This window comes from Xenopus laevis, chromosome 5L, assembly GCF_017654675.1.
Source record: "Xenopus laevis strain J_2021 chromosome 5L, Xenopus_laevis_v10.1, whole genome shotgun sequence".
NCBI classification, from domain to species: domain Eukaryota; kingdom Metazoa; phylum Chordata; class Amphibia; order Anura; family Pipidae; genus Xenopus; species Xenopus laevis.
The window spans coordinates 100,571,205-100,594,311 of NC_054379.1; the positions used below are offsets into that span (position 1 = coordinate 100,571,205).

Below are 23,107 nucleotides of genomic sequence, written 5' to 3' on the forward strand. Positions count from 1 at the left end.
AATTTTTTAGGATTTCGGGGAATTTCGGGTATTCGGAGCTTAGTAAATAACCCCCTAAATGTATTCTATTATCTAAATGTATAGGCAAGGTAAATATTTAATTTGTTGCAGGTAACAAAAATAATGCAAATTACGGCACGCAAACACTACTGTGCATAAGTCAAAAATGTAAGTATATATATATATATATATTAATAGAATGAAAGTTGTTAAGAATCCATTAAACTTTCAGAAACATTTCCTTTTGGAAGATTTTCCTTTTTTCGTGTCCTGCAGGCCCTAGAAGAAAAAAATTGGGTTTAATTTTACCCTATTAAATTTATCAAGATTTAAAAGAAAGCATGATACAAACAATACTAGATTTTATATTACTAGTTATGAAATATTAAAACATTTGTGCTTTGAATGAATAGTCTGTTAGCTACACATTCCAGATCTGAGACATTTTGTAAATTAAGAGAAATAAATGCGACAGATTATACTTCTTCACATCTAAATTCCACAATGCCTTTTAATGAGGAATTATGTTTACAGACCACAAATTTACAGAAGCTATTCTTTAGTATGCTAATGTGCTCATTTGACATGGAAGGTGTTTATCACATGAAATTAGAAAAAAACAGTTGAGTTGGTCGCAATGAGTCTGATTCAGAAAATAATTGCATTTAGAACAAAGTAACATATTTGTGCTATATAAAGAGTAATACATTCATGTGAAAAATGATTACTGTCTTTCAAATCTGAGTTAATATATCAATATAAAATATCGGTATATAAAAACAATCATCTAGTCCTCTAAAATGAAATACATCTAATATCACTTGACAAACAGCACATAACAGATTTGACATAAAATAAGCCACTATGATGAAGCCATGGGTGAAATATTCAAGTATGGGACATTTTTATCTGGAAACCGGATATCCAGAAAGCTCAAAATTATGGGAAAGCAATTTCCTATAGAATTCAAACAAATAATTACATTTTTAAAAATGATTTTCTTTTTTCTGTGTTATGATAAAACAATATCATGAACCTGATGGTAACTAAGCTGAATAAATCCATATTGTGGCAAAATAACCCTAATTAATTTATTTAATGTTTAAAAGTTTTAGTAGTTTTACTAAGGTGATCCAGTTTATGGGAAAAAAACCCATAACTGAAAACCCTAGGTCCCAAGAATTGTGGATAATAGATCCCATACTAAATTAGAACAATAATAAATTAGAACAATAATTGTCTGTAATAATTATGAAGCAACCCCAAATCGTTCCATTCCAACCATTGTGCTTGTTCATATGATGGCTTTGTAGTGTCATGTTGTGTTTGTAACATTTCACTTTGCACTAGTGATGGACGAATTTTACCAGTTTCGCCAATGAATTAACGAATTTCCAGCGAAATGGCAAAAAATTGGCAAAACGCAAATTTTGCCGCTTGTGTCAATATTGATGCCAGCGTTAAAGTCAATGGGCATCTGAATAATGTTGCCACGCAATGGATTTATTATAATAAATTCCGAAAATTTCATAGTTTTTTTTTAGTCTGAAAACTACAAATTATTCGAATTTCGGATATTCGGAGCATAATAAATAACCCCCTTAGTGTATAGTGATATGTTAAATTATAAGAAAAAAAAGTTAAATCGTAAAATAACCTATAAACTAAAGGCCATCAAAAATAAACAACTAAATAAAAAAATGGTAATCAAAGAGCAGTTGCATGTTGTAGTAATAAAGAAAAATAACATTGCCCTAAATATGATCAAGAAGCTTTAAAAATAAAGGGAGTTATGTAATTAATGGCAATAAATTTACCCAGGGGCAGTAACCCATAGCAACCAATCAGCAAGTACAATTTCCTGGTCACATGTTTAAAAGCAAACATCTTATTGGTTGCTATGGGTTACTGCTCCTGACCAAACTTAGAGCCTTTTATTTATTACAAATGGGGGAAAGTATTGCCAATATAAAGCCCCAACTTTGGCCTTTAGTGAGCATTGGAGGGTCAGAACTTGTAGCTATTTGTTAATAAACTATACAACCATTTCATTGTTAGTATACCTGAATTTCCTTGAAAAAAACAAATCTCACTACAAAAAATAAACCACTCAGTGTAGCTTATTCTGTGTAATGGTCAGCTCTTTTTATAAAAACTCAAAACACACTACAGAACTTCTAACCTTCAATAATAAGTATATATTTTTCTTTAGAATAAAGAAAGGCTGAAATTGAATATGATTAATCATATTCCACACAACCGCAAAAAATAACTCTTTAAAATACTCCATGTCAGACTGGGCTATTTAGGACTCATAAGAGGATGAAACATCCAGAGCCCACTCTCACAACAATTACATAGATAATAAGAGATAAATAGATATAACTAAATGTTATAAGGGTCTGGGCCCACCAGAAGATCCTCGGACAGAACAGTTCGGCCTTGTAATGTACTCTAACTCAGCAATCGAAAAACTCCAAGAGGAGTAATGGCAACTTGTGTGCTTGATTACAAAGGTGTAGAAAAATGGGAGAAAGACATAAGGCCGGCTGATGTGGAAAAATCAAGCTTTGAATTTTTTAAAATAAACTGATATGCGAGAAGCAGATGTTAATAGAGAATAACAGCAATGTTTAGAGATGTGTAGGAAAACTGATGGGATCATAAAAAAGAGTAACTACATGATGACAGTAACCTTTCAGCAAACATTGATGTAATATTCTGGTTACTAAATATTACACTCTCTGGCCTTATATATTATCTCATGGTATTTGAGTAGATTTAGAATAATCCAAACCATAAAGTAGTACTACATATACAATGAAAAGAATCAACATCAGGGATGAGCAACCTGTGGGCCTCTAGATAAATATGCAAACCCGTCACAATAAATATTTAGGCCAGTGAAAAATGCAGAATGTTGAGATATACTTGGCCTACAAATCCCAGAACCATCTGGGAGCCTTGTGCTTTTCCAAGGATTTTGGAAGCTTCAGTTCTACAACACACGGAGAGACTAAGCTTATAATTCACTGAAATGCTAATTTATTAGTATATATACCATAATAAAAGGTAATGCAAACAATAATTATTCATGGTGATATCACATTCTGAGAATCATTAGGTCTACAAATCCGTAATTACACATACAACATCAATTATTTTTATTCTGTTTAAATACCTTGCCTGAAGCAAAGCCAGAAGAATTATGGCAGAAACTAAAATGACTCCCGAGATGTAAGCTGCTATATAAATCATGGAACCTAGAAAATAAAATGTCTTTTGAATATCTTCCAAAGGTATTACAATTCACACGATGTGTCACTTGCCATTTATTTAGAGAAGAGAGTCAAGGTGATATTTTTTGTGTATGTGCGGGAATGCATCACTATTATAAAATGAGCAGGTGTGATTTATTAGTAGTATTGGCATTTTGACTAAACTGTCTTGTCTATTATATATTGTCAAGTGCCAGATGCTCCTTTTGCAGTATAAGACTCCTAATATCTATCAAAGTCACTCACTTACTGGAAACATATGGCAAGCTGCACATGGAGATAAATGCATTGTATAAATGAGAGGAGAGAAGGGAAGAAAGAGTTAGCTAGAAACAGATAATGATAAAATATAACAGATTTATCAACACACCCAAAAAACATTGTTTTGCATAGGAAAAAAGCATAATGTAAGTAAGTGATAACTATAGAACACATTACAATACACAGACATGCAGGAAAACATTTATGAAATATGTAGGAGGTAGGAAATTGTTTGAATATGTAGGTGGTAGAAATTTTTTGAATATGTAGGAATTTTTTTGGGTAACGAGACATTGGGATGGACTTTAAAACCAATGCCTAGATTATTACTGAGACTGTCTTCAGATAACCAAATCTTGAGTGTAAATATGGTGGATGCCCCAGTAGGCACACACTCAGGGTCGGACTGGGCTGGCGGGACACCGGAAAAAAACCCGGTGGGCCCCAGGCTCTTGTGGGCCCCGCCAACCCAGATCCGCACCCTGCAATGGTTCTTTTACCCCTGCAGCGACCTCCCATATACGGGTCGGTCACAGCAAAACCACATTGTGCACTTGCGCGCATGCGCCAACATGCATGTTTGCGAAGGTGGGAAAGTCCGGTCCGGAGGTGGGCCCTGAAAATGCAGCCCCGGTGGGCCCCGGGCCCCCCAGTCCGACCCTGCACACAACAAAGGCAGCAGCAATATAACCCCTTGTTCAACAAGAGTTTCATGAGTATGGCTTGTGCTGAATATAATTTTTGCCTATTGTGTGTGCATTTTGTTATTTCTTGGGCTTATCAGAGCAAACAGAGAGACTGACACTACTCCATGTTAGGCACTTGCAAAGTAAATCATTTGTTTTACAGTATACAACCCCTTCCTAAACCCTTGGTTGTGACTGTTTTGTTAGCAGGAGTCCATTATGCAGGGAAATCATCTAAACTCTGGTAATCTAATTAACTACCTTGCAAGGATCAAACATGAAGTAGCTTCAATTTCAGTTTTTGTCCTGTTTAGTTCAAGAAATAACAAAATGTTGTGAATGGGAAAATATCTGCAGAGGGTAGCAGTAATCAAATAACAACAAATGCCCTTCCTCATTAGAATGAATTACTTCTATTGCTATAATTCTATACTATACGTTAAATGATTGTTTTTGAAAGTATACATTTAGAAATCTTACCGTTCTGTAAGGAGTGAGAACCTGCTAATATAACAGATTCACTGTTTAATTTATGGAAGTTCCTGTGAGTAACTCTTTCTAGAAGGGAAAAGAGCAGGTGGTCAGATCAGTACAAATATATTTTGAAAAATGAATGTAAAATTTTAATCTCATCTAGTAGATGATATTGTCAGGATTCAGCAGATGCCTATAAGATTTTTGGAAGTGTGCTTATCAAATTCACCCATTGATAACTAAGCTTCTAAAAATCCCAAAAGAATGGGGTAGGGACAAAGGGAACAGTGTAATAAAGAGAGGCAGACCTTGTTTAGTACAGATTTTTAATGGAACTGGGGATATACAGTATACAAATTATAAATAGGCATTTGTGTATATTGCTAGAGCACAGAGTGTTGGGTTGTTCACCTTTGGGTTAACTTTTAGTATGATGTAGAGCAGTGCTGTTCAACTGGTGGCCTGAGACCCCCCTTGTGTAGCCCCCCACATGAAAGTCTGACTGCTGTGACTGCTTATCTTGTGTAAACTTTAAAAAATATCAGAAATTAGATTAACTGTCCCCTGTATTGTTCGTTAATACCTCACATTGAGACCGTAACCTCCTTCATTGTTCACATCTGTAACAACTCTATTGCTCACACTCCTAAACCCCATCTTTAAAGACCTGTAATGTTTGCAGCTCAGACCCAGACTGAAAGTGCCATTCTCTGCCTGCCCTATGCTCCTTGTGTGTGTCATACTCTGCCTGCCCTATGCTCCTTGTGTGTGTCATACTCTGTCTGCCACAAGCTCCCTGTGTGTGTCATACTCTGCCTGTGTGTGCCATACTCTGCCTTCCCTATGCCACTTGTGTGTGCAATACTCTGCCTACCCTATGCTACCTGTGTGTGTCATACTCTGCCTACCCTATGCTCCTGGTGTGTGTGCCATACTCTGCCTGCCATATGCTCCCTGTGTGCCATACTCTGCCTGTCCTATGCTCCTTTTGTGTGCCATACTTTGCCCGCCCTACACTACCTGTGGAATGTGAGCCTGGTATGGTTTGTTCTGGGGGGTGTTAGCATTTGGAAATTATTGTTGGGGCCCCTAAGATGTTTAATCATGTGCTGGGGGGGGGATGCTCTGTTACCTACCGGGGAGGAGGAGGCATATGTATTTAAGGGTATGGTTTAATATGACTTACATTTTTCACATATGAGGGATGAGTGATATCCCTGCAGTGAGCACCAACCATTTGGTTTTTTTTGGTGTGCTGCCACCATTAATGTGGATATGATCTTAAAACTTCTTGTGGTAACATGGGTTTGGTTTAAAGTGAGTGTGGCTTAAAAGGGGACGTGGTCAACACTGGCTTTCATTACGGCCCTTCACTACATAGACCAGAAAAATTCTGGCTCCTGGTACCACAGAAGTTGTACAGCACTGATTTAGGAAGTGATATTCTGAGACAATTTGCAATTGGTTTTCATTGTTTTTTTTCATGGATTTTTGAGTTATATAGCTTTTATTCAGCAGCTCTTTAGCTGGTTGCTGGGGTCCAAATTACGCTAGCATCCATGCATTGATATGAATAAGAGACTGGAATATGAATAGGAGAGGGGATGATTATAAAGATGAGTAATACAAAGTAGTGATACATTTGTGACTTTACAGAACATTTGTTTTTAGATGGGGTTGTGGTCAGTAACCCCTATTTGAAAGCTGGAAAGAGTCAGAAGAAAAAAGCAATTATTGAAAAACTGTAAAAAAAAATTAAAACCCAGTGCAAAGTTTCAAAGAACTGACCATTCTACAACATAAAAAGCATATAAAAGTTAACTTAAAGGGATACTGTCATGGGAAAACATTTTTTTTTCCAAAATGCATTGTTTATTAGTGCTGACTTCTGCATGGAAATCCATTTTTCAAAAGAGCAAACTGATTTTTTTATATTTAATTTTGAAATCTGACATGGGGCTAGACATATTGTTAGTTTCCCCAGAGCCTTGTGCTCTGATAAACTCACTCTTTATGCTGTACTGCAAATTTGAGTGATATCACCCCTCCCTCCCCACCCCATTTCCCCCCAGCAGCCTAACTACAGAACAATGGGAAGGTAACCAGATAGCAGCTCCCTAACACAAGATATCAGCTCCCTGGTAGATCTAAGAACAGACCTCAATAGTAAAAATCCAGGTCCCACTGTGTCACATTCAATTATATTGAGTAGGAGAAACATAGGACTGCCAGAAAGCAGTGCCATCCTAAAGTGTTGGTTCTTTCTGAAAGCACATGACCTGGCAAAATTATCTGAGATGGCTGCCTACACACAAATATTACAACTAAATTATACTTGTTGATTTAGGAATTACATTTTATAGTGGAATAATTTTGTGTAAAAATTACACATTAAAAATCATGACAGAATCCCTTTAAATGTGAACCAACCCTTTAAATTAGATTTTAGATAAGAGAAAAGCTCCCACTATAAACACTTTTTTCAGTTCAGTTGTTTTCAGATAGGTCTACAGAAATAAATAATTTTTTCAATTACTTTCTATTTTCTATTTGTGAAGTTTCATTTTTTCACCTTCTTATGTCTTTCTTAAGCAGATGGGGGGGGGGTCACCAACTCTGTAAATTGTTCTAAATGATACATTAGTATGTTTGGCCCTGCTAAGCAGAATTCAGGGGTTTCATTAAAGGCAGCTCTTATAATTGATACAATAGTTTCTAATATTCCACAAATGCTGCTGAGAAACTTACTGAAGCAGGATTTGCTATGGACCATGTGATAAAATTGTCTGCATAAATGATGATCCTCTACACCGAGAGCTGGGTTACAGGTGCACTGCATGTGAAGGTCTGTACCAAGAGTAGCAATATAGGCAGCTTTGCAAGTATCATTTCCAGAGCAGCTTAGATCCTCCAAGCTGATGTCCGATAAGCAGTTTTCATCATTTCCACACCAGCATTTTGACAGATAGGTTTCATACGTTGGCCTGTAGATAAGTGTAAATACAGACGTTTGCTAAATTGCAGGTAGTTAATACAGGGTGATGAAAATGTTCCTTTAATGGCCCTGCAATTTATGAGATTGTTTGACACTTAATACACAATACTTCTTTTATATTCTCAATATTTTCGCACTCTGTTTTCTGAGGTAAAATAAACAGTAATAAAGACATAATAGCAACATTTCCAAATGAATACACTCGTAATTAAATTATAATGATAAAAAGCTAATCTTCTTCTCAGAACATTGTCTAAAGCAACAGGCCGAAAAATTTATTATTTTAAAGCTTGGATGTATTATTTTCAAAGTTCAATTTATTATTTTTGAGTTTATTATTTTAAAAATGTATTTGAAAGATTTTTTTTAAAGCTTTATTATTTTGAAGTTTGCATGTAATTTCTCAGCTTTGTCATAAATTGATGTAATGGGGAATTTAACAATCAAATTAACATATGATTTAAACAGTGATATTATATGCCTTACAATTCTATTCCTTCCTCTATTTACATTGGTCAGCAATGCCTTGCAACCAGAATTAATCTTGAGGCTAGTTTTCTGTTGTTATTACTATTTTTTGTTTTCTTAAACCTCAGTTCAGACATATTTTACCTATATTTTACTGTTTTATGTTATTAATATAACTGTTTTGTCTACATTTTTGTGTGAGTACCTTTTTTGTGCACACACACTGGCATTTAGTAACAATACTTTATTCAGTTGCCACCATTACTGTGAAGCCTCCTACATCAGTAATGTGTGGCAAAACTACAAATCAGAGGACTTTAAAATGTATTTTAAATTTATCAAAGGCTAATACCACACATGACTGTTCCTCCACCTGTAAACAGTGATATTATTTGCCTTACAATTCTATTCCTTCTTCTATTTACATTGCCCATCTACACTTGTCTGCTGCTTGATGTATCTGACAGGCAGGGTAGGAACTGGGGGTAGGCAGAAGAGGCACGTGGCAGTGTTGGACTGGCCCACCAGGATACCAGTAAAACTACTGGTGGGCCCAGGTGTCAGTAGGCCCTCCTTCTTCTAAGCATTTGTTACAATTTCATGTTCATTCCCTAATTGTTTATGGAAACAAAGAGGCCAGATGGAAAAATAGAGTATATCATGTAAAGAAAAAGTACTAAGAAAATAAAAAGGTTAAGTGAGTAGTTGAAGAAAATTAGATTGGCCAATGGGTCCATGGTCTAGGTTTTCTGGTGGGCCCCAAGCATCCCAGTCCAACACTGCACATGCCTATGGCAAAATAACTAGGGGTGCTGGTGTGTACCTCTTTTTGGTTCAAGTGTGTTACAAAAGTGGTCGAAGCTCCTTGCAGCCACGAGTGCAAGCTGTACCCCCTGCCAGGGCAACGTAGGCCCTTTGTCAAGCTTTTTCAAGGGTCAACAAGTTTAAATTCCAAATCTTTCATTCTCTCTGTGAATTAATATATTCTTTAAGTAACAATACTTTCCTCTCTGAGAGGCAATGATGGATCACAGAAGCGCTCTCCGACTGGTGTTTTTATTTTTATTTAGTTTGCTAAGTTTCTGTCCTATGTCTCCTCTAGAGAGTCCATATAAGCAATCACACACCGTCAAACATGTAGGTCCATAAAATACAAACAACTATAGGGACCCTGAGTTTTAGGTATAGTAACTAAGGCAGTTCCCCCTTTGTATTTGGACACCTAAGTGGTCCTTTAGTATACCCAGATAGCTATGTCTCCCTTCCTGGGCCCACTGGATTTACTCTAGGCTATGGTTTGCCCACTAGGGGGTAGTATGTGAAACTATAAAAGGATACAGCACCATGTGCTCAAGGTCTTCCCTGGGACCTCACCTCTCTGGGAGGTGTTACAGGCCCAGAGTTGCAGTTTTGGTAAAAGTTAGATTTATATAGTGCTAGTATGTTTTGTCATAGTTGCTCTAGGAGCAAGAGAAAGACTCAGGGAAGGTAGTGAGCAGCTTCCACTCCAACGAGAAGAAATAGTGGGGTTAGGACCCCGTGGTGAGTCCACCACTAGTGCAGGGACTTCAGTGGATGAGTTGAGGACCAGTCAGGTTGCCAAGATACAAGACCTCAGGCTTAGTATCCCTATACACAAAGCTCTACTCGATGGGAGGAATTGCCCAAGGAGTGCGGTAACCTATATCTTGCTTATTTCACCTCTGCTATTATTGCACTGCATTACATCAAAGTGCCTGTAAATTCCTTCATTTCAACTGTTCACTGTTAATAAACCAGTTATTTTGCTGCAAGAAAACATATCTGTGACTGGATCATTTGCTACATGGAACTACACAAGGTACCGGGAGTTGCTCAGGTAAACGTGGGTCAGTGGTACAGTACAAGCAGACCTGGTCCTGGTCACACACTATAATTCACACAGTGCACTAAAGGGTGTGCTACATAACATGTACAACCAATTACTTACCTGCATAGCTCATCTTCAAGGCACCCACGAATTACATCAAGACAAGAGATGGCAGTGTCAGTTTGAACTGCACACGGCTTGCTATGAAGGTCATCACCTGTACTTTTGCAGTCCTCATCAGATTGGGCACAATCACAAAAAGCGAACAATTCAGAGACGTGGAAAGGCATTGTGGTGTAGAATGATTGTGTTGCTCTCTGGCAGCCTGTTTTATTACATACATTTCCATTGACTTTACAGATCTGTAGCAGTGCTGCCAAGTGTCTGTTGCACACTTCATCTCTGACGCAAAGGGTTGCTACTTCAAAACAAGACATTGGGCTGCTGTATTCTAAAAATAAAATAATAGCATTTAACAATAGAGCCTACATTGTTATTTTTCTATATGTTCGAACAGTTGGAATTACTGTACGTCATTCTTTGGCACACAATACTTTAAGATTTTGGACCTGAGCATATTGCTTGTGACTCATGTTATCACATTCAGAAACATTACAAAAAAATAATAAAGAATAAAGGGAATTAGATCAGCAGTTCTGGACATTACATATACAGGAATAATAGAAAACATGGAGGGCAAGAGGAGGAAAATAGAGACAGAGTAACAAAAGGATTTTCAGAGAATTAGAAAGCAAGGAAATGGCATTTAAAGGCAAGAACATTAGAAAAAACAAAGCAGTTCCTTAATCATTTGGCTGGACTTGTTTTTTTTAAAAGCACTGCATAGACAATCCTATATAACAAATGGTAATTTATATAGACCCCTGATGAGAGTTCATGAGCACTAAGGCAGGGGTGCTTCACCAATGAGGCGAGTTGAGGCTGTTGCCTCAGGCGGCAGCGCCCCACTAGGTACCAGGGGCGGCAAAAATGCTGCTCCTGGTACTTTAAGAGCGAATTTCCGGGGGAGGGGGCAGCAGCAATAGCTGCTGCCTCAGGCGGCGGAGGGGCCAGGATCGCCCCTGCACTAAGGGGTACAAGAACCCTCCCCCCCTTAGTAGCAGATAAAAAAATCAGGTGTGAAAATGCAGAACACAGCACCAATGAATGTAAGGCAATCCTGTCTTAATACCTTCCATAGGTCTTGCAGTAAGCAAGTAGGTGTAGTAAGGATGTTTGAATAATGCACGGGTGCCCCTATGTGCCCTTGCCTGCCCCACATGAATACATTGCTACCAATGCAGGCAGTGCTGTATTCATCGGGGGAACACAGGTCTCTGTTGTGGAGCCAATAGACCTGCAGCAATTTTATAAACTTTAAGGCAGGGTGCAAAGCACAGAACTTGTGGATTATCAATTTTTGCACTTTGCACCCTGCCCTACACTAAATAAATGACCCCTGTGTCTGTTATCTGTTTTTCAGAGGTAACTAATTTGTTACTTTCGAAAGCAGCCTTACTCAAATGATTGTGTATGTGGCTTGATATTTATTATATACCTTTTGTAGGATGGAGACAGTAATGGTGATACATGATTAAATCCACACTGTATTAAAGAATACAAAATAAGAATGCCTCTCATGTATTGGTAGTGAAGTTGTCTGAATCAAGTTTAGATGAGTTAAAACATATAATGCAGGTATTTATTCCATAGTTATAGCTATTTGAAGTACAATCACTAGATAAATGATTTACTTCTACTTTTCAAATATTGTAGCAATATACAATTTATTGTATATTGTATTCATGCAATGTGAATATTTGTATCTATAAACTATTAGAGGCACATTATTACTCTCCAAACAGAATGAATAATGGCTCACAGTATATATATATATATATATATCTGTAACATGCAGATATACAGTGTAAAAAGTTACCAAGTCTTGTTAGTGAACTTAACTCCCATTTTAAGGCGATGGTGGAGTCTAAATCATCTGAAAAGAAAACAAATTATACATAATTATTACTTTGCCTTATAGGTAGTCTAAAAAAATCAGCATAACAGTGTTTCTAACTAAATAAATACTTTTGTGCAGTCAGTTGACAGAATTGACATATTTATGTATTCTATTGTTAAGATAGTAGCACATCTCGATAATATTGGTAATCAAATGAAAACTTCAGGTCACCAAATCCACTTCCTCTGTTTAGCTGGCCATAGACGTAAAGATCCGATCGTATGAATCGAGGATTCGTACAATTTTCAGACCGTGTGTGGAGAGACATTTTTTCGTCCCAAGGAGATAAGTCGTTTGGTTGATCGGACAGGTTAAAAGATTTCTGTCGGCTGCCGATAATATCTCTGCATGTATTGCCGATCGTACGATTTTCAGTGGGAGACTGTCACCAGCTTTGTCGTACGATTGTTGTCAGGGGCAGAACATCGGCTGATCTGTTCTTTTACTACTTTGATTCGAATGATCGGATCTTTGCATCTATGGCCAGCTTTAGGCTAATGCCAGACGGGCTGAAAATTGGGCTGCTGAAATATGCAGGCAGAGAATCAGCCCCTATGCTGGCATTTGCATCCCATGCCTGTGTGCCTTTACCCCCCGGCTGACAAAATTGTTCTGGGTGAAGGAAGAAGAGGAGGCTCATTCTTGGCCTGTGTATTTCTACAGCCCAATTTTCAGCCCCATCTGGCATTAGCCTAAAGGCCCCCCCAGATATAAAATTCGGACAGATTAAGTCTGCAGTTTGTTGGGCAGTGTATGGGGTCCTCCGATTTATTTGATCAAAATTCATTCTGGGTACATCTTTGTATTTTGACATGCCCTCCCTCAAGGTTGGCAAATCAAGGAGAGATCTGTTCATTTGGCAACGTCACCAAATGAGCAGATCTCCCTATGTATGGTCAGCTTCAGTGTTGTAAAAGCCTTCAGATTAGGTTGAAACAGGTAGGTTTTATGTGTTTTTAAAAAGTACTTTGCAATCTGCACCAAGACTTTGTAGAGTTGTTATGAGAGTGCAGTACTGCTTATTCTGGTTACTAGTGTCCAATTTACCCTAGAAACCAGGTTGTGGTTTGAATGAGAAACTAAAAAATGAAAAAGATAGAGTGTCCGAACAGAAACACCAGGCGGGGTATTTACTAAAACTCGACTTTTTCTCACTCTAATTAATACAAAATTCGACCAAACTCCGAAACTTGATTCCCCTTAATCTACCATTTTTTCTCACAAAAGTCAGTGCAGAAAAATGTTTATACAAAATTGTGTGTCAATTCGAATTGTGCTACTTTTTCGAATTGTCAATGCGACAACTTGAATTTATTGGATTATTGAACGAAAACCAATGCAAACAGCCCGAGACTATTGAGAATAAAGAAGGTAAAAAACATGATCCGCTTGTTAAGGGGACCATCTGCCATTGACTGCTCCATGAATTTGACAGGTTTTAGCTGGAGTATTTTTGGATTCTAATTTTTAGCAGTTTTGGAGCATAATAAATCTTTAAAAAATTTTGTTTTTTTTGTCTACTCGACCAGACAAATTTGAGGTTTAATAAATAGGCCCTCTGCACTCAGGTATATATGATATTGTATATACTCACTTGAAACAATGTCTGCAGCTTCAGGAACCTCATTTTTCTCATTCTTTTCTTCCGTGATTGTCAATGTGCATTCCTTTTTTCTAGCATGTTTTAAACAAGAATTATTGTAGATGCCATTCCAGATTTTCGAACATTTTTCCTTAGCTGGATACAAACATCCACAGTTCCCCATAACAGTTGTTTTTAATTCACTCCAAGCTGAGAGGCATTTTTCGTGTGATCCATGAGTAGTGCATAGGTTTGCATTTGTGATACAGCAATTTTTAAAGTTTTCATACAAATCAAAGCAATGCTGGTCTAGTTTGCAGTTTTGTTTAGCTAAATAACAATCATTTTGTGTTGCCAGTGGAATGACACCTGCTGTTTTTGAATATTTTGGGGAACTTTTCTGCAGAATGTGAGGCTTTATAGGTTCTGTAGGATTTGTGTAAACTGCATGGGGAAATATTTAAAAGAAAACACAATAATTAAGTCTCATCTTTTTTTCTAAGATTGTAACAGAAAATTGCAGTACTGTGTTAAGTACAAAGAGATATTAAATTATTACAGACATAGTAAAGGATTGATTTGCTAGAGAGAAATTGCATTTTAAATCTCTAATTTTTTTTCAGAGCTGAGTAGTAAATCAATGCAAAAAACTCAAGATAATTTTTTTTAAAATAAATAAATTTCACAAAAACAAAAATACTGCTTTTTTTTAAACTTTGAAGAAAAATATTTCAAACTGATATTTTTGTAAATTGCCCCTAATTATTATTTTCTGTGTTTCTTTGTATTTGTGTGTTATTAATAGCTGCATAAAAATATTACAGTTCCATGACTCTTCTTTACTTTCTTCACTGTATAGGTGAAGCCCAACACTATAGCCTGGTGTCTTTACCAAGGTTGTTATGACTTGCTGGCAAAACCCTGGAAGTGGCGTTATGTAAATACATTATCATTAAAGTAGACTGGCCTGTGCCCTGACCTATTTCTGACCATAGCCTGGGTATCCAAAAGAAAGACTGCAACTGCATCAATACCTAGAGGCCCTTATACCTAGAGATTAGTAGCCCAGTGCTTGCACTTTAGGAGAGAAATGCTTTCTGGCAGGCTGCTGTTTCTCCTACTCAATGTAACTGAATGTGTCTCAGTGGGACATGGGTTTTTACTATTGAGTGCTGTTCTTAGATCTACCAGGCAGTTGTTATCTTGTGTTAGGGAGCTGTTATCTGGTTACCTTCCCATTGTTCTTTTGTTTGGCTGCTGGGGGGGAAAAGGGAGGGGGTGATATCACTCCAACTTGCAGTACAGCAGTAAAGAGTGATTGAAGTTTATCAGAGCAAAAGTCACATGACTCGGGGCAGCTGGGTAATTGACAATATGTCTAGCCCCATGTCAGATTTCAAAATTGAATATAAAAAAATATGTTTGCACTTTTGAGAAATGGATTTCAGTGCAGATATCTGCTGGAGTATCACTATTAACTGATTCATTTTGAAAAAAATTTTTTTTCCCATGACAGTATCCCTTTAAAGTAAGGAGTACCACCCCTTTAAACTTTTCTCCCGTGCTGCTTGAATGAATGAAACTCCTAAATTCCTCTGTAGATAATCTTCTTTCAGTCTCAACAAAAAAAGCTAACACTACCACTTTGAACACTCTACCCATCCAACTAGACAAAAGCTCTGTGGGGACTTTCTTACTCTTACTCTTGCTCTTTCTTACTCTTGCTACTTAGCCCATAACTATAATCTCAGCTGTAACTGTTTTGACCCGTTTGCTCCGCTAATGTATTGTTCTATTGTACAGTGTAGTTTGCACAAGTAGCACTAACGAATTAAAAATATATCTACATAGAAATATATATTTTTATTTACCTTTACCAGCAGTGCATTGCTTCCCAAGCAGTCTTTTAATGCTGCAATTCATATCTTCAGAGCATGTGCAGCCCTTAAACTCTGGATATTTCTTAATTATGAAATGGATGGTTGTATTGCAGCTTTCTGGGTCTCTTATTTGACAGTTGCTGTCTAAAATTTAAAGCACAGCTATAGTTTATACAATTTACAATTGTATTTGCTGTTAGTAAAACAGCACATCAATAATATAAGTAAAAAAAGTTGGTTTTGGATTGTTTTACCCGCATTTCTTGATTGCAAGATAAGTCCATGCTTTTTATAGAAGGAAAGTCAACAATCAGTTGGGGTATCAAAAGTTAGGCATGCGCCAGTGATTGTATTCACTTACCTGATACCCCAGGCCAGTGCTCCTATCAGAAGATAACTGTCCCAGTTTGGCATACTTCTCAGCAAGCACCATGGGGCAATCCTCTTTCTGCTTTTACTTTCTTTGCATGGATGTGCATGGGAAGCGGAGTGAAAAGCCAAACTTAAATAAAAAAAGCAGACTTTCTATTGCATATGCCTCAGTCCTGGGATTTTAAAGAAAGTGGAAGCAGAGGATCGCGGTGTGATGTTTGCTGAAAAGAACCCAGGACTAGGGCAGTTTTCTACTAACAGGAGAACTGACCCAGGTAAGTGATTACAATCACTTTGGGGTGCCTAACTTTTGGCACCCCAAAGTGAATGTGACTTTGCTTCTTCTGTAATTAATAAATATAAAGCAACATTTTAATTTAAGGTTTATTGGGTGACATTTCTTCATATTTTCCTCATTGTTAATATGTCAGAATTTTAGCTATGTACTAATCATAATAAATCTTTCTGTAAGGAAATCTATTTATTTCAAAACTAATTTTAGCATCGGAGAAATGATATGTTGTGTTGTACAAAGAAAACAACAGTTTAGGATGAATATAAGTAGTGTTTTCAATGGTCACAGCTGAATAAATACCATAAACAAACAAAATAACCGATGAAAGGAATCTAACAGTTATACTGAAGTACAATGAGCAAGTATTTTTGGTCAGTTCATAGTACATAATTATAAAGCCACAGAGTTATTTCATATTTTCAATTGCAAGCATTAAAGACATAATCAATGAAAATATGAAAAAATTTATTATAAAAGGTACATATTTTTTTAGAATACACATGTTTTGGGGAGTCATATGACACAGGTAACATTACTTACTCTAAAACATATCAGTAAGCATGATTTATAAGAATATTATACACAAGAGTCTGTAAAGTATACAGTTATAGACAGTACTTAGTGATGTCATCAGTTATAATTGGTTGTTAGTGATGTAATTATTCACTGAAACTTATGTATAATAATAAAGTTCCCCTTGTACTATATATGAGGATTTTAAAAGTCACCTTAGAGTTTCATGACCTGTATAATCATCATGTTGACATAACAATAGGGGTACATACTTTATGACATTTGTATATTATAATGTATGTTTCTGTAAATAAATTTGTTCAATATAAAAGGTTTAAAAGTAGATCCATGCAATTTAAAAAGTTACCTGAGAAATCACAGACATTTTGCAGGATGCTCCATACTACTTGACATTCATTTTTATCTTCCTGACATCTTTCTTTAAAATTGCAACAATCTGTTGCTTGTAACACGGGGAATCTCAGGGACAATAATAGCAGAACTGTTAAAGAAAAGGCAATTGTATCATATTTAGTTGAGTAGATGACTTAAAAAAGGTTTAAAAACATTATTTGCTTTTGTGTTTTTTTTACGTGTATGTGTGAGTAAGTGTTTAGACAGTTGTTCAATTCACAATTCACAATTAAATCCATTGTACAAACACATGGTTGCTGTATCTCCACCATGCTAAACAATGCATGGCGAAGCCTACATCACAATATATATGTACAGTTCTTGAGCCTGGCCATAAAGCAATAAAACAACGTTAGTTCCCATTTCAGTTCCACAGTAGATTTAATGAGTCATTTTTTCACTTTCTTATTATCTCTAGAGTGTACATTTTCTTGTTGTCTTTATCTATAGGGGCCAGGAAGGACACTTGTGTACTTCATTATATACTAAACCTATGGATTGCAACTGAAATTTCCATTTTAAGAGTCAGCAATAGTGATGGGTAAATTTGCCCCATTTCACAGAAAAATTTGCGAAACTTTGAAAAATTCGCAAAACACACTGAAGTCAATGGGCGTCAAAATTATTTTTATACAAATGCATTAAAGTCAATGGGCATCTGGATAAGTTTGATGCGTGACAATTTTTATGAAACTCAGGAGAGGGAACTACAGGAGCAAAATATGTGCCAAAAATGTTGAGAGGTTATTTAGAAAGAGTGATTTGAAAACCCCAATATAGAGTTAATCATCCCTGTTAGAAAAGTAAACAGAGTAGTCATATACCGTTTGTTAAACAGTTTTCTGGCAACAGTGAGTCCATAAGTAAAAGTCCATAAGTCCATAAGCATTAGTATATATTGAGAAATGCATACCCAGCAATACAGGAATTTAAATTGCCACCACTTATTTCATATTGTAGTGCAAAACAATAAGGGCTTTGTTCACCTCTCCAATTTAATTAATTAGTATCTTAAGGCAAAAATATCTCAATCTCCTTAATATATGGATATTGGGTTGATTGCAGAAGACCTCTTGTGTTTGTATAAATTTTGTGGTCACAGCCTTATTGCATACACACGGTGTAATGGTGTAAAAATTATTGGTGAGCACAACTTTACCTTGTTTGCTATAGTTTATACAGGAGCAGTGGCCAGCTCCATATTGTAGCTCCCACCCTTTCCAGCTACAGTTAGGTGATTCCAGTGGTGGCCAATAAATGGGCTTGGGAGGTTTAACATTGAAAGCATAGTTAGTTAGTTAAATTCGGTTGAAAAAAGACAAAGTCCATCAAGTTCAACCCCTCCAAAAGAAAACCCAGCATCCATACACACACCCCTCCCTGCAAGCAATTTGCAGGTAAAACTTGGTCCCTTTATAAAATGTATACGAAACGAATGTAGACGAAAGTTGAGTGTAGGACTGGCCAGATATGGGATGACTTTGACGTAGTTGGCCAGCTTAAATATATTGCATTTTATGACAACAATCCCTGTTATATTTAAACGAGAGGCAATATTTAGTAGCTTAAAGGGATCCTGTCATCGGAAAACATGTTTTTTTCAAAACGTATCAGAATTCTGCACTGAAATCTATTTCTCAAAAGAGCAAACAGATTTTTTTATATTCAATTTTGAAATCTGACATGGGGCTAGACATTTTGTCAATTTCCCAGCTGCCCCTGGTCATGTGACTTGTGCCTGCACTTTAGGAGAGAAATACTTTCTGGCAGGCTGCTGTTTTTCCTTCTCAATATAACTGAATGTGTCTCAGTGGGACATGGGTTTTTCCTATTGAGTGTTGTTCTTAGAACTACTAGGCAACTGTTATCTTGTGTTAGGGAGCTGTTATCTGGTTACCTTCCCATTGTTCTTTTGTTTGGCTGCTGGGGGGGGGGAGGGAGAGGGTGATATCACTCCAACTTGCAGTACAGCAGTAAAGAGTGATTGAAGTTTATCAGAGCACAAGTCACATGACTTGGGGCAGCTGGGAAATTGACAATATGTCTAGCCCCATGTCAGATTTCAAAATTGAATATAAAAAAATCTGTTTGCTCTTTTGAGAAATGGATTTAAGTACAGAATTCTGCTGGAGCAGCACTAGTAACTAATTCATTTTGAAATAATTTTTTTCCCCATGACAGTATCCCTTTAAGGCACAAAATAACTCTCTGTCCTTAATATATTGATAATGGGTTGAGTTCAGAGAACCTCTTGTATTTGTCTATATGAATTTTGTGGTCACTGTCTCCTTGCACCCCACTTAATGATTTGAAAATTAGTGCTGAGCACAAAGTTCCCTTTTTATCTATATATATAAGAGAGAGAGATTCTTTTAGAGTAAGAAATAAGGTAGTTAACTAAAAAGTTAAGGTCTCCTGCATAGAACTCAATCACTCCTGGCCAGAATAATGGGACCCTCATTTAATATCTCAGATGGGGAACATTTTCCAGTAGCTAAAAGCAAAAGTAATAGAAAAGTTAAGATATAGTGATATCTAAACATTGGGCAGCACTAACACAGAAATATTGCACATTTCTGTCTGAGCTTTATGGTTTTGCCTTGATATTCCAGAGACTACTGAAACCCATTATTATGACTACTAATATTAACAACTCTGCTATTGTCTAACAATTACTTATTTTTGAACAGTTAGATGAAACCATTCTACAAGTTGAATTAATATATATATATATAATATATGTAAATTCAAAATACATGAAATACTTGTATATGTATACAATGAACAGAAATTCAAATGGTTGAAACAGTGTGCAGGTTATGAATTTCAGATCATTTGTGAAGCCTTTTAAGAAATCCCCTGTCCGTGATGTGTAATGAGTAAATAGTGTGCAATAGTGTGCAAATGATAAAGTGTGGTATGCTTACAGCTGAAAAGATAAGAGTAGTGTAAATTGCCATTCTTTTATTTCTATAGGGGAAAAGGGGAGTTGGCTGAACAACATAGATGTTTTACAGAATCCTCTGGCTCTAAATTAATTGATTTTTTTAGGGTTCTTAGGGCTCATGTACCATGTAAAGAACTGTTGGGGTTATTTAACAAAATATACTATGTGGCCTCTTTACCAAATTGTCTAAAAGGCTGCAATCAAATACACCAAACATTACTAGGCAATGCTGCAAACAAAACTACATATTTATCAAGTTGTGTATTGATTTTCAGCAACTGCATACCTCTGTGCATACCTCTCTGTACAAATTAGCTTAACAACATTATGGGCAATTACCGCGTTCATTAATAGTGCTTTTTTAGCAGAACAACTTTTGCCAGAACTTACTTGATCCTTGGACTTTATTGGATGGTACCTGAGAAAACCGAACCTGGGAAAACTTAGTTCCTTTTATTACATAAGGTGTTAGTATTTTGCACTTTGCACTGCGGTTTGTACGCTGAGGCGCAGAATGTTGTGCACTGTATTCAGGCAAGTTGGATGACAGTGGTCCCTTGGAATGTCCCTGGATGCAAATTGGTGCTGTTAAGCACAGGATATAACTACACTTATGGATTGCCTTGGCAGGTATTAGACTCCTCAGCATTTGACATCACTACAGTCCTACACCTTGCATCAGGTTTGTAAACCTGTAAAAGATGCACAGCACATAGTACAGTATATGCATTGCACTAAAGTGCACAATATCTATAGTGCTTTTGCACTTCATCCTAGATCAGCGATCTATTAGCCATAGTTTCCTATTTACTGTATACATTTTAACATGCAGCCCAATTTACAACACATGTAGATATGTAAATTGGAATCTAAATTAAAATCTAAATACACAAGTTGCAAAGCAAAATAAGATCAAGTAAACTATGCTTTCGAATGCCCTAGATATACTAGACTGGATGTAAATAGAACACAATAACATAAGGGAATAAGATCAATTCATATTACTCAAGTTCTTCCAAAATGTAGTATTAGGATAATGGCACAAATGACATGTACCCACTATTTTCCAGGAACCTTTCCATTAATATTGATTGGAGGCAACCATTTTGCTAACGGAGATCAGAATCATAAGCTTAACCATGATTTTGATCAAAATTATAATAGCTTTAATTTCAGTTCATATTTTATGTTTTACATAGTTAAATACTTTTTGATTAAATATATTTGTATATCTCTGTTTGCTGACCATTTTTGTGTTTAAAAAAAGTTATGTTGATTAAATATATTTTTTCATTTTTTTTAATATTTTTTATTGCACTTTTTTTGTTTTTACAGTATTAAATCTTTATATTTTGTTTTTTTAGAACAAGTTATTGCTACAAATGATTGCTTAAATTAAAATAAAATCCCTTCTGCAGGGCTTTATTTACAGTTCTGGGAGAGGTTTTAAATAGCTTCCTTCAATAACACTCTATTTTGTAAAAGACAATGCAAGGTAATACACTTTAAAGGCTAAATGAGCACCTGTTCACAGATACTTCGCTGTTTTCATATGGCTCCAAAATAAACAAGGATTAAGTCAAGCATGAACACTAAAAGCAATGATACGGCTGACAGAGACCTGGAAAAGCTATTTACAGTTATTATTATTAACACTTCACTGAGCAATATTAAAACAAAATGCTATCAATATAATCATTATAAAAATATTATAAAGAAAACCTAAGGACCTCACTTTCTATACTATGAAATAATAAATATGAAATAAATTGTAATAATAAACCCTTACTTAGTGATATATGAAAAATAAAGATGAATATGGTTATCTAGCTGTAAGGTCTATATGACTTACTATTATTACTTTAACCAGCTAAGTAACAAAGGAGGCCACAAAAGTTGTAAACATTTTGAAATTTCAAAGTATATACGATAATGCTTTATTCAAAAATGTACATATCATTGTAAAAAAATATCAAAGTTTGGTTACCTGTGCAGAAGTGGTACTTCATTTCAGCTGAGAACATATCCACTGATCCTACTGAAGTGCACACGCCTAATGAGTTCAAGGCAACAAAGACCTGTAACGATTTCAGCACCGTTTCTCATAGAACAGCTCCCAGCCCACAGGGATATTAACTCTTTGTTTAACACAACACTAAAACGTTCGGACTTTAACTATAACTGACAAGGAAGACAACAAAATGCTGATTAAACTGTGGAAAGGATCATTTTTTTAAATAAATAATAAAAAAGGCAGCCTTACATGTTTATTAATACTTGCTTTTCTGATTTCCTACAGCATTTTAAGTTGTTTTATTTTTTATTGTACACTGTTTTTTTGGTAACTGAACTAAATGATTATGCATTGTATATGAGCAATAAGCACCACAGAGGATAACCAAACAGCTAGTTAATGTTGAATTATGCTACTTAACTGGACAAAACAAATCCATATGTCTTTTCAAATCAATCCAAATTTAACTCAAATTACAATCCACATTATGTTTAAAGGGGTTGACCAACTTTGTCCTAGTCTTAGGAACCTTTCAGTTGGTCTTCATTTTCGATATTTAATCATTTCTGAATTTTCTTCTGCCTGGGAGGAGGGGATCACTCACCATAGCAGCCAAAAAAACTACAGCACTGTGAGGCTACAATTGAATTACTTATTTTTCTGTTTAGTCCTTCCCTTATTTATCTTTTAGTCTGTCATTCAAACTACTGCCTGGTTACCAGGGTAAAGTAGACCCTAGCAACAGGTGGCTGCTGAAATTCCAAACTTTAAGATCTGCTGAAGAAAAAAGCCAAACAATTAAAAAAACATAAAAAAGGAAAAACTGTTGCAAATGGTCTTGAAAAATGAATGTCTATATCATACTAACAGCGTAAAGGTGAACCACGCCTTTAACAAACATTGGCCCTTTGGCCTTTTTGTCCACATACAATGAATATAAAACATGAAGCATGAAACTATTTTTGCTTTTAAATTATTTTTCAAAACAAGCCATTTTATTCTTAAAAGTATCCTAATTTAGGTGAGTATAACATTGTGCAACCCAGATTGCCTGTTTGA

General features: G+C 36.0%; 1 protein-coding gene across 1 annotated transcript; it reads right to left on the bottom strand.

Moving 5' to 3' along the window:
- gfral.L (GDNF family receptor alpha like L homeolog) lies at window positions 1–22,085 on the bottom strand. Its single transcript, XM_018262310.2, has 10 exons — window positions 22,022–22,085; window positions 17,041–17,175; window positions 15,485–15,637; window positions 13,626–14,057; window positions 11,951–12,007; window positions 10,132–10,462; window positions 7,448–7,683; window positions 4,706–4,783; window positions 3,182–3,263; window positions 1–279 (listed from the first exon to the last, which is right to left on the bottom strand). Exons 1-10 carry the CDS (start codon window positions 22,056–22,058, stop codon window positions 210–212), a joined length of 1,611 nt encoding a protein of 536 aa, XP_018117799.2. The 5' UTR covers window positions 22,059–22,085; the 3' UTR covers window positions 1–209.
- Window positions 22,086–23,107: the final 1,022 nt, after the last annotated feature.